Here is a 12,158-nt window from a genome sequence, read left to right as displayed (position 1 = left end):
TGCTCTCTGAAACCCATCTCGTTGCTCCTCTCTCCTCCTTTCTCTCTCTTGCCAACCGATGACCATCAATCATCACGACTTACTCGCCGACTGGAGTGGTGAGGGTGCGTTCCCCATCTCCGGCCACCTCTGCTTGCTCTAGAAATTCAAATACAGGAATCAATACGCGTCACTAGACCAGTAGCCGCCTCCAACAATCCTAATCTCAGAACAGGTAATAAATAGTCTACTACTCCTATATTTGCTATGTACTTCTGTGTAAAACGCTCTCCCCTCCCCATCTTGATTGAAATCTTTCGCCCGCCACATGTTCGACAAAATATGCCCTCCACATATATTGGCTTTCAGACTGTAGCACAATCATCCTTTTCGATGTGGAGAGAGAGAGAGAGAGAGAGGACACAAGCCTCTAGTTAATCACCACAGAGAAAATTTTGCATATAGCATATCCTGAATTTGAAGGCAAAATGGCTTTCTCCCTCATTGTTCTCGTTAGAAAGGTACAATCTCAAGCTGTATGGCATAATATTGCAAGCACAACACAAAAAATAGTTACCGCTAAGAAAGAAACTGCCGCTGTTTTCCCCAGAGAATCAGAAAACATGGCAAATCTCAGTCACCAAAATAGTTGATTATTTTCACCAATGGACTGTTGGAGATTGGCTATTTGGCTCTCCTTCAGTGGAATAAGATAAATCAGAGATACACAAATCAGTTTCAAAGATCAGCTATGAACTTGGAGGATTTTTGGATTGGTGGCTCAGAGTTTATCACGTTGGATTTTCTGTCTGCGTCTTATGGTTTTTCTCTCCATTAGAAAATTCCTTGATGAAAACATAAAATTATGGTGCATGTTGTGGGATTCATAAGATGTTGGTGGAAGCAATTGTAGTACCTGTTTTGACTGAATAACTACTCACAACGGTTTTTGGTCGGTTGAGTTCACATGGCCAAGTGCAATCCGAAAAGGTGCAGACTTTTTCAAGTATTTTGCATAAGCTTGGCAGTTGGGACTTACAGTGGTGGCTTAAAAAATTCAGCAATATTGGCCTTAGCCACCTAGTTTCGTTGGGAAGTTGGCTTTGGTCCTAGAATTTGAAGTGTTAAAGTAGTGTTTTCGGCATCAGATTGGAGTTTCTGCTTGGTATACTTTTTGGATGGTATAGAAAGAGGAGCAATCGGGGGGGCATTTGATAAAAGAAAAGTATGGGCTCTGAAGATAGATAGTTCCTGGCCGATCAAAAAAAAGATAGGATAATGGTGTTATAATGAATATAAATGTACTTTTATGCATCTAAATGTACCTTTCATGCTTTTGCTTTTGTTTTTCTCCATTTGCACTTTAGGATAATGGTGTTATAATGAATATAACTATAGTTGTAAAGAACGACGATGATGCTCCTGCCTCGTACGGCATATCGCATGCCCATGTAGTTGTCTCAATGTTTTGTAGGATTGTTGTCGAAGAGATTTGTAATGACTCTGGTATTTGTTGATACGAATGCCCTAGTCGGCCTTCCATAGGATCTGTGAATCCATTTCTACTCTGGCCTAGCAAACGCTTCAATTTTGTGTTTGCAAGTAGCATACATTGTCGTTGGGTGAATGATCGAATTTAGAAACTGTTCTAGCTTTCATAACTAAAGCTTGTATCTGGGATTGTGTTTTTGCTTAACCATTACTTAACGGCTTACAACTTAACTTCGCGATAGCATGCCTGTAAGTATACCAAGACCTTGATTTTTTTGGTAGTAAGTAAAAGGGAAAATTGCTGATCAGTGGAAAGAGGGGAAAAGATTTCCTAGGTCATGGACAACTTTTTAGGAATTTATAAGTGATGGGAAGGAGGAAAACAATTCCTAATACTTTTTAGGAATTCATAAGTGATGTGCATTTAGTCTCTCTCTTTTTGGGAATACTTTTTGCGGCTAAATCTTTAAAAGATCTAACCCATGTTTTGTGGTTCATTTTCATTTTCCATGTTAAATTTAATGGAGAATTTGATTTGTTGAATTTATTATTTATATTTGATTCATTGATCATAATTTAGTAATTGATATTATTAGTTGGCTTTGTCAATTGAAGCAATATTACGTCACGTTGACCCGTGCCTTCAGGCACGGGCATTCGCTAGTGTTACATAACTTAAAAAGGAACCACATTTCATACTGACCAACACACAAGGGTAAAGGCACAGCCATTCAGTGAGTTAAAAACATGGGTCACTGCCCTTAACACTCTAGGGCGTACTTTCTTACATAGAGAGCAACAACAGTTCTTACAAGGAAAAACATTAGGTGACTTAAAGAGCAACTATTATATTTTCTCGAAAAACAAACTTCCATTGCAATGGGGGTACAGAATGGTGGATCAAATGTTGGTATCAATATAGTACCTTTTTCTCCTAGGGGGAACTAATGGGCAAGTCTCAATATTGCCCCTTCTATTCCTCACTCATACAATGAAAAAAAATAATTTGCGAACAAACAAAGACACATAGACGAAATGAGAGAAGAGACAATAGAGAAAACTGCAAAAAAAATTGAAACACCTAACCCAAAACATTCCTTACCAGATGCGTACGTTTTCCGTTTGGAGGACAAGATCTTGCTTCTTCTTCCGTGGAATGGAAAGAGTACTGTATCATAGAGAGATGAAGTCAGAGAGGAAGAAGAGGTGAAGGAGAAGAGGTCGAGAGGAGGAAAGAAGCAGAAGAAACCCAAGAAACCCTACCTCTTGTTATTCACTTCCAGTCGATCGTCCTGTTCAGAGACGTGTGGGAATTGGGGGCAAATGAATGAGAACGATGGATGGGTGGATTTGAGGTGTAGGGTTTTTTTGATGAGGGGCTTCATAGTATTTTCATGTGACCTTTCCATGTATTGGAAAATACTTTTCTCCTTCCCATATTTACATGAATTTCCTAAAAACTACTCCATCACTTGGGCATTGTTTGCCCCATGGACCACTGTTCGGTAATTTCCCCTAGTTTTTATGGAATTCCTCCATATATAAATTGGAGAAAACTAATTCGTAATACAAGAAAAGGGCCACAAAAAAGACTAATAGACCCCTTTAGTACCATTCTGATTTTCCAGCAAAAAAGCACACCCACGCACGCACATATAGCTAGATTTAGATTAGAAAGTCAGTGTGACTTCTTTCTTTTTCTTTTTTTTTTATCTTTACTCAAGTTTTTTTTTCACATTTAATAATTTTACATCAAACTTTTGCAACTTATTTATTCGTCTCGACGAGACTAATCAAAAAATATAAAATTATTATCGAAACTCATACTCCATCCATCCCTTATTTAGAGTCCAGTATTCCATTTTGGGATGTCCCTTAATAAGTGTTCATTTTGAAAAGTTAGTAGGTAAAAGTTGATGCATTGTCTATTTTGTCCGTAAAAGTATATTCCATTTTGAAAAGTAAGTAAGTAAAAATGTAATGATGATGGGTAAGTAGGGGAAGTGGAGGAAAAAGTTGATGTGAATGGTATAATGATGATATTAATAAGTTGGAGTTACGAAACAGAACACTTAAAAAGGGACGGAAGGAGTAATTTTTTTCAAAAAGATTAAAATAAGTAAAATTTATTTAAAAAGTTATTTAAAAAGGGACGGAACACTTATTTTTGTCTTTATTCAAAAAGTTATAATTTTCATTCAAAATTTTTTACTTTTTCAATTCCTCTCTTCAAGAGAAATCAATAAGTCACAAAAATTTGACACAAAAAAATAAATACAAAAAAAATAAATCAATTGACTTTTAATCTTTCTTTTTTTCACGGACTTGACTTTTAATCCAAACCCATCCTAATTATTTAATGGTTTTTGACTACTGTCACGTGGTGATTTCCCATCTCTCAACAACAAACATTTTTATAAAGAGATTAAATTATTTATACCGTCGGTGTAAATATTTGTTTCCTTCAAATTAATTATATTACGCCACATCATTATATTCTATTAATTGGGATCACTGTTTTGACGATGTGGCACAGTATAATTGATTTTGAAGAAACAAATGTTAACACAGACGGTGTATATAATTTATACTCTTTTATAAAACCATGATTGATAGGGTTCATGAAACATGAACATGAAAAAGAATTGGACGGTTCAGATTCTTTTAACCATCCAATTTTTTTTTTATGAACGCTTTTATGGACATATTTCATGGATCATTGCATTTTCGTGAATAAAATTGATATACTTAATGGTGTACTTCCCAAAAATATTAGAAGACCACCACATGTGAGTGCTCCAGAGTCCAAACCACCGATAATTTTTCGAAAAGTCTACGGTTTCCAACCCAAAATTCTGATCGGATCCTAACGTCCCGCCTGACACACTCCGGCCACCGGACAGCCAATTCGAGCCGTACAAAAATTTTAAAAAACAATCAAGTGGGCTCATGCGGAAATCAACGGCATCCAATATATGTAGGTGCTCGATCCAAACACTCCATGTTATATACAAAAATATGGAGTGTTTGGATCGAGCACCTACAAGCATCGGATGCCGTTGATTCTTGTTTAGGCTCACTCGGTTTTTTTTTATAGAAATTTTTGGACGGCTCGGATCGACCATCCGATAGCCGGAATGTGCCCGACAGGATGTCGGGATCGATTGGAATCCCTTTTGGTCGGGACTGTAGCACCACTGATAATTTTTTTCCAATTTAGCTGATGTGTGGGGCCCGTGGGCTTGAATAAATAGTTTTTACCAATTTATTTATAGCACGATAAGCATCATTGGTCCGGACACGGGGGCTCTGCTGCCCAGGGGTGGGCAGCAGCCCCTACCCACACTTACACACACTCACACACGGCGCTGTTTCATCAAAGAAAAAAAAAATTTTCTTTCGCTTGCAATCCTATGGAGCAGAAACGTGATTACGAGAGCCTTAGAGTTAAAATTTAATTATGTCTCTTTAGAATAATATGATCAGAATAATAAGATCTTCACGTCAATTCAAACGGATTAAAAATTGGAGCACTTAATTTTTTAATCATATTTTTTAATATATAAACGGTCTGAAAAATTAAGTGTACCACTTTTTAATTCGTTTGAACAAGTACGAATATCTTATTATTCTAATCATATTATTTTAAAGAGATATAATTAATTTTTGTCTCTAGGACTCTCATAATTAAGTATCTGTTCTTTATTTAGGATCCTGTAGATCAGAAACGTGATTATGAGAGTTCTATAGACAAAAGTTAATTATATCTCTTTAAAATAATATGATTAGAATAATAAGATATTCGTACTTGTTTAAACGAATTAAAAAGTGGCACACTTAATTTTTTAGACCGTTTATATATTAAAAAATATGATTAAAAAATTAAGTGCTCCAATTTTCAATCCGTTTGAATTGACGTGAAGATCTTATTATTTTGATCATATTATTTTAAAGAGACATAATTAAATTTTAACTCTAAGGCTCTCATAATCACGTTTCTGCTCTATAAGATTGCAAGCGGAAGAGTTTTTTTTTTTTCTTTGATGAAACGGCGCCGTGTGTGTGAGTGTGTGTGAGTGTGGGTAGGGGCTGCTGCCCACCCCTGGGCAGCAGAGCCCCCGCGTAGAGCTGGGCAAAGTACACGAAACACGATAACACGACACGAACCGGACACGAAGTTAGCGGGTTAGGGTTGACCATTTCTGACACGAAACACGAAATTGACACGACTCGAGAACACGAGTTGTAAATGGGTCGGGTTTGGGTTGAACACGCGAGACCCGAAACTGACACGACTAACACGATTACTTATCCGTGTCACCCAACAACACGACCCGAACACGACCCGACCCGAACACGGAAAAATTGTCACTCATTGACCCGACCCGACCCGACCCGAACACGAAAAAAAGGGGCCGGCCGGCCAGGCTGTGCCAGGAATTAAACCCAAGTCCCTTGCTCATATTTTTGTATTTCCTACAAAAACAAACCACTAAGCTACAAATTGACTTGTTCTATGAATTTGAAAAATTAGTATAAAGTATAATAGTATATAGCTCTATTATATAAAAACGGGGCCCTCAAGTATATAAAATTAGTATAAAGTATATAGCTCTATTAGGTAGTTCTGATTTTTAAAAAATAGTTTAGGCGGCCATCAAGTGGTGCATTATAGGACTTTAATGCATTTGGAACCACCGAATGTGTTCCAATCATGTAGTTTCTGATATCCAATTATCACTTTATTCAGGTGAAAAGTGATAAATTTGATAAGACGTTAAATCGTAACGGTTTAGATCGAACATTTAAAAAAATGAGTCTGCAGCTACCTTTGAAATCTATACATTGAACTCACTTGGTTTTAAACCAAGGTATTCTTCGATAGTCTAATGTACGTGAGCCACACGATCACAAAATAATTATGATGATCCATACCATTCATTTTGTTATTCTTGGTGTTTTAATGACTCTCACCAATTTTTGGGTCTATCGGATTTTAAAAGCTCCTTCATCGGGTTGTAGATTAATTATTATGAAAACTTTTGTTATGTATGATCAAGTACATAACAATAAGAAATTTAATTCATTCTTGGCATGAATGATATAATCCCTCCAACGTAAAATCTAGACGGTTCCGATTTTTCAAAAATAGCTCGGGCGGCCCTCGAGGGATGTATTGTAGGACTTTACGAGATTTTTTCATTATCGATGTCTCGTATCATCATATGCACATGTAGCACAAGATTACATGGTTCATATAAAAGGCAATGAGAAGTTCAGAACTTCAGACGTTGCCCTAGCGCAGCTGCGCAGACATCTCTCAATTCTGATCTCTCTCTCTCTCTCTCCCTATCTCTCTCAACGATTCAATGTTCCGAATCTTTTGATCTCTCTCACTCTCACTCTCAATCTCACAGTCTCACTCTCACTCTCACTCTCGTCTCATGCCTGAAAGACTGAATCTCGACGCCTGAGGTCACTGTTCAAACACCGTTCACCGTCTCACGCCCTAGCACGGACATCTCTCGTTGGTACGTCTCTCTCTCTCTCTCTCTCTCTCTCTCTCTCTCTCTCTCTCTCTCTCTCTCTTCCGATCTAAATTTTGTAACTACAAACCCTAAGACCATGTGCATTGTACACCAGATTTTGGTACTGTGTTTGAAGATTTTGTTACCGTTCACCAAAATAGATCCGAAAGAAACCAAAAGAGACACTACCTTTTCGGGTTCTCGATCTTCTTGGTTTTCCTTGGTGAAGTCACAAGATTATTTTCCCCATTGCATATCAGTTCGCACCAAAGGGAAAAAAAGAAAAAGAAAAGGAAAACGAAAACGGCAAATCCGGTGGCTTATGACGAAACTGCAAATAGTTCACACGTTCGTACCGTTATTTGGTGTATTTTTACTTGGTCCAACTCTCACTCTCGTCTCAAGCTTGTGATCTGTTTCTGTTTCTGTTTCTGTTTCTGTTTCTGATCTGTTTCTGTTTCGGATCTATTTCTATTTTTACTTAGTCTTGATTACTGGTTCTATATAGTCATTTACACTGGTCTGTTGCGATCTATTTGTTTCACTTATGCAATCATTTTGATTACACTGGTTCTGACAGTTAATCTTTGAACAGATGGATACAAATCCTACAATGGAATCGATTCATTCTCAATCAGCACATTCACCACCTGAAAAAGGTGTAGCCAAAGCCAAGAGCAAAAAGTCTCCTCTAAAGAAGGCTAAGAAGCCTATTCTGAAGAGAAAGCGTAGGCTTACGTCTGAGGTATGGAAGTATTTTGACATTCTTGACAAGCCTAAGAAAGAGAATCTCCCTGATAATGAGAATGACCCTGAGAACCCTGATGATGATGAGAATGATCCTGAGAATCCTGATGATGTGATTGTAGACGATGAGCCTGAAAAATGCAAGTGTAAGAAATGTGGTCAGGTGTATCTTTCTGATAGTAAATATGGAACTGGAAATATGAAGCGTCATTTACTTGTTTGTTTAAAGAATCAAACAATGGATATTGGACAAATGCTTGTATCTAAAAATGGAGCATTGCAACTAGCGAAATTTAACCCTGATAGGTTTCGTGAACTGTTGGTGCATGCAGTAGTTAGACATGACTTGCCACTTAGCTTTGTCGAGTATGAGGGTGTTAGGAATATTTTTACCTACTTAAACCCAGAAGCCCACTCAATTTCAAGGAGGACTGTTAGGACTGCCATCCTTTCTCTGCATGAGAAAGAGTATCGAACTCTAGGTCGCAATTTGCGTACTTTGCCTGGTAGAGTTTGTTTGACGTCTGATTTATGGACATCTATTGCCACGGATGGTTATATGAGTCTTACTGCCCACTTTATTGATGCGAATTGGGTGTTACACAAGAGACTTCTGAATTTCTCGTACACGCCTCCACCACATAGTGGCGTTGCATTGAAAGAGAAAGTGTATGATTTGTTGGTTAAATGGGGCATCGTGAACAAGTTGTTCTCTTTTACTTTGGATAATGCTTCTGCAAATGATGTGCTTGTTGACTTGCTTAAGAATCATCTTAATTTGAATAGTGCACTTGTGGACGAGGGTAGCTGTTTTCATATCCGTTGTTGTGCTCACATTCTTAACTTGGTAGTTCAAATGGGGCTGAAAGAAATAGATGTTGTTGTTGACAAGATTAGGGAGTGTGTCAAATACATGAAAGGATCTCAAGCAAGAAAACAAAAATTATTGGAATGTGTTGCACAATATTCTCTAGATTCCAAAAGAGGTTTGAGGCAGGATGTTCCAACTAGATGGAACTCAACATATCTCATGCTCGCAAGTGCCATTTACTATCGGCGTGCGTTTTGCCAGTTGCAACTTAGTGACTCGAATTTTAAGCATTGTCCTTCTCAAGAGGAATGGGGTAGAGCGGAAAAGATTTGCCAATTCTTGAAAGTTTTCTATGATGCTACTTGCATTTTCTCGGGTTCGAAATATCCTACATCAAATTTGTATTTTCCAAAGGTTTGTGCAATTCAATTTCTCTTAAATAAGGAGATGAACAGTACTGATCCTTTCATGAGAAGGATGGCCTGTCAAATGATGGTGAAGTTTGACAAGTATTGGTCGGAGCATTCTGTGATCTTGGCAATTGCGGTTATATTTGATCCTCGTTTTAAGTTTCAGTTGGTGGAGTATTCTTATGGAAAGCTTTATGGTGAGTCATCCAGTGAGGTATTCACACAGTGTACACGAATCCGGGAAAAGCTTTTTGGTCTCTTTAACGAGTACCAATCTAAAGCTTACAAACCTGAAGTTGTTCAAGGAAACGTTGTTCAAGAAAACCAGGGCGAATTCATTGAGGTAACGACATTCTTTTTGACATGGTGTTCATGTAAATTAACTTGGTATTTTCAATTTTGCGTTATCTTCTAATTTTTTTCTATATTATTGTTTATAGGATTTTGATGCATTTGAGAGCCATTCATTTGTTTCTAGTGCACACAAAAATCAGCTAGAATTGTATTTGGATGAGCCTAGGCTTCCAAGAAATGAAAATATTGATGTACTTGAATATTGGAGAGCCCACAATTATAGGTATCCGGAACTTGCATCGATGGCTCGCGATGTGTTGAGTATTCCTATTTCTACAGTTGCTTCCGAATCTGCATTTAGTGTTGGTGGTCGAGTTCTTGACAAATATCGGAGTTCTTTAAAGCCTAAAATTGTCGAGGCTTTGATATGCTCTAGGGATTGGTTGTTTGGAGGGGAAGGTAAATATATTGTCATCTTTTGTTATGCCTTTTTTAGAGAATAAACTTGAGACTAACATGACTTATTGTTGTCATTTAGAAATCGACAACGTGAAGTTGGATGATGTCATTGAAGACATAATGAACTTGAATCTAGACAATGATCAGTCCGAATCAGTGGGATGTTCTAGTTCCGTGATCAATGTTGAACCTTGATTAAAAGTAAGTATTATCTGCTATTTTGATGGTGACTGTTTTTAACTTTTTATGGGCTCCTAAATTGTGCAGCAATGACTAGTCTAGTGTAGTGTTAACTAGTCTTGTGAAGTCAGTATGTAGCCCTGTTGATTTCAGCTCTTTTCTTTAAGAATCTGTCAAATTTTTCATGTTATAAACCCCTTCATGAAGTTTTAAGAATTTAATAAGGGTACTTGCATTGATATAAATCTAGGGATTTGTTTTAGCTGTCCCCACCTGACTTGATCTCTTCTAATTGCTTTAAATTGTTGTTGACCCAACTATACTCCTGCTTATATCAACGCAACTTAATTCTTACTTCTCAATGCCTATTTAACAAGTCAAATATTGTTGTAAATCAAATGAATGTTTGTTATAAACAGTAGATCTTTTTTGCTGTTACAGATATAGTGTATATAAAGTAGTAAAGAAAAAGAGTATCAATCCATTGCACTTGGTTAATTAGTTGGAATTTGGCATGGAGCGATGCCTATTTGGCTATTCTGAGAATAAGAGTATCAATCCATTGCTGTATTCTTTGTTTGTCTTTTGTCTCACGGCTCTGCTTCAATTACAGCCTTGCAGGGATATGGTAGGGCTCTGTGGTTGAGGCAAGGACAAATGGGGAGTGGTTTTGTGAAGAAGCCTGATCTGGAAATGGAACCAAATAATGAATGGTTCCAGTGAGAACTCGTTTTGTATTTGAATGTTTAATTGTTTAAGTTAGACTTATTTAGTATTGAAACTTATCTTTGTAAGACTCTAAGTGGTGGTGGACCTGGTGATTGGAACTTATGTTTGCAAGACTCTAAATGGTGGTGGACCTGGTGGTTCATTTGATTTTTCTAGGTTGGAATGTTGGAACTTAAGTTTTAATTTTTAAGAATGTGAATGCAGGAAGTATTTTGTATGCATAATCTGTTTGGTTCATTTGATTTTTCTAGGTTGGAATGTTGGAACTTAAGTTTTAATTTTTAAGAATGTGAATGCAGGAAGTATTTTGTATGCAGAATCTGTTTAAATGTGTTCAAACCGTGTCGTGTTACGGGTTGACACGGGTTGACACGATTATCTAATAAACGGGTTACACAGGTCGTGTTCGGGTTGACCTGTTTGTTAACAGGTCGTGTTCGTGTCTGGAAATTTGACACGATTAATAAACAGGTCGTGTTCGTGTTGGGTTGTTTGTGACACGAACCCGGCTGACACGACACGAACCCGACACGACACGACCCGTTACCCAGGTCTACCCCCGCGTCCCATTGGTCCTTATCAGAAATGCTACTATTAGCAAGGAAGACAGCAAGAAAGTACGTGGAAAGAAGAGTGGGGTCCCACTCTTCCCCCTTCACAACGCGCAGACCCCGCAGTCCCGCCCCACTTCTCCTTTAAATTGGCTTGAAAATTCAAAAATTTTGGTTTCAAAATTTTGAGGATGATGGACCCACACATCCGTCCCTTTAAGGCCCCGTTCCAGAACACCTTCTTAAAAAATAAGTACTTATTTTATATTTTTAAACTCAAAAATAATGTAAATGAAAAATAATTTTTCAAATTTTTTTGCACCGTATTAAAGATCTTAATGAGATCTATCAAACAAGATCCATATTGATAGGAAAATAATTTGTATAAATACATGATTTTTGAGCTTGAAATTGCCTTCTTAAAAAATAAGGACTTATTTTCCTTTCCGGAACGGGGCCTAACTCAGATTCAAAACAAAAATTTTGGTAACAATAAGTCTAGGTACACTACACTAGAACACTATATCATCCATTATATTTTTTATGGAGCTCATTTCGGATCTCACAAAAAATACAGAAAAATATTCATAAATTTTTAAAATAATATTTTAGAGGGCCCTGTAAAAATTCAGCTCTAACGGATATATGTAAGTATTATTTTTAGGTTTGTACGAGCGAAAATACTCAACTGCGCAGTTTCGGACATACGCACCCAGAAATAATATTTACCGATATCCTTTAGAGCTAATTTTTTACATGGTTTCATAAAACATTATTTTAAAATTTTTGGATATTTTTTTGTATTTTTTTGAAATTTTGATGGACTTCACAAAAAATGTAGTGAATGGTGTAGTGGTTTGGTGTAGTGCACGTACCATCTCTCTTGGCAAAAGGGCACCCCCTCTCGCTCTCTCTCTCATCACCGATTCCCCACCACCACGCTGCCCACCAGACATCCTCGTTTCATCCCGTTCCCGTC

At 37.3% G+C, this 12,158-nt stretch overlaps 1 protein-coding gene across 1 annotated transcript; it reads left to right on the top strand.

Annotated features, from left to right (window-relative positions):
- Positions 1 to 467: 467 nt before the first annotated feature.
- LOC131317180 (zinc finger BED domain-containing protein RICESLEEPER 2-like) lies at positions 468 to 10,710 on the top strand. Its single transcript, XM_058346753.1, has 7 exons — positions 468 to 500; positions 1,347 to 1,485; positions 2,244 to 2,380; positions 7,594 to 9,309; positions 9,407 to 9,719; positions 9,799 to 9,920; positions 10,513 to 10,710. The coding sequence occupies exons 1-6, from the start codon at positions 468 to 470 to the stop codon at positions 9,912 to 9,914; spliced, it is 2,454 nt and encodes an 817-aa protein (XP_058202736.1). The 3' UTR covers positions 9,915 to 9,920; positions 10,513 to 10,710.
- The last annotated feature ends 1,448 nt before the right edge of the window (positions 10,711 to 12,158 follow it).

The sequence above is a fragment of the Rhododendron vialii genome, chromosome 2a, assembly GCF_030253575.1.
Source record: "Rhododendron vialii isolate Sample 1 chromosome 2a, ASM3025357v1".
Taxonomy (NCBI): Eukaryota; Viridiplantae; Streptophyta; class Magnoliopsida; order Ericales; family Ericaceae; genus Rhododendron; species Rhododendron vialii.
Note: the sequence above shows the minus strand (reverse complement) of the source record. Positions and strands in the feature narration are given on the sequence as shown.

What these genes read in the sequence shown, in the direction of transcription:
- LOC131317180 (XM_058346753.1), top strand. Translation starts at nt 468, where the DNA reads ATGGCTTTCTCCCTCATTGTTCTCGTTAGAAAG. An exon ending in TCATTGTTCTCGTTAGAAAG is followed by an intron (nt 501 to 1,346) that starts GTACAATCTCAA and finishes TTTGCACTTTAG; the next exon opens with GATAATGGTGTTATAATGAA. An exon ending in GAATGGTGGATCAAATGTTG is followed by an intron (nt 2,381 to 7,593) that starts GTATCAATATAG and finishes ATCTTTGAACAG; the next exon opens with ATGGATACAAATCCTACAAT.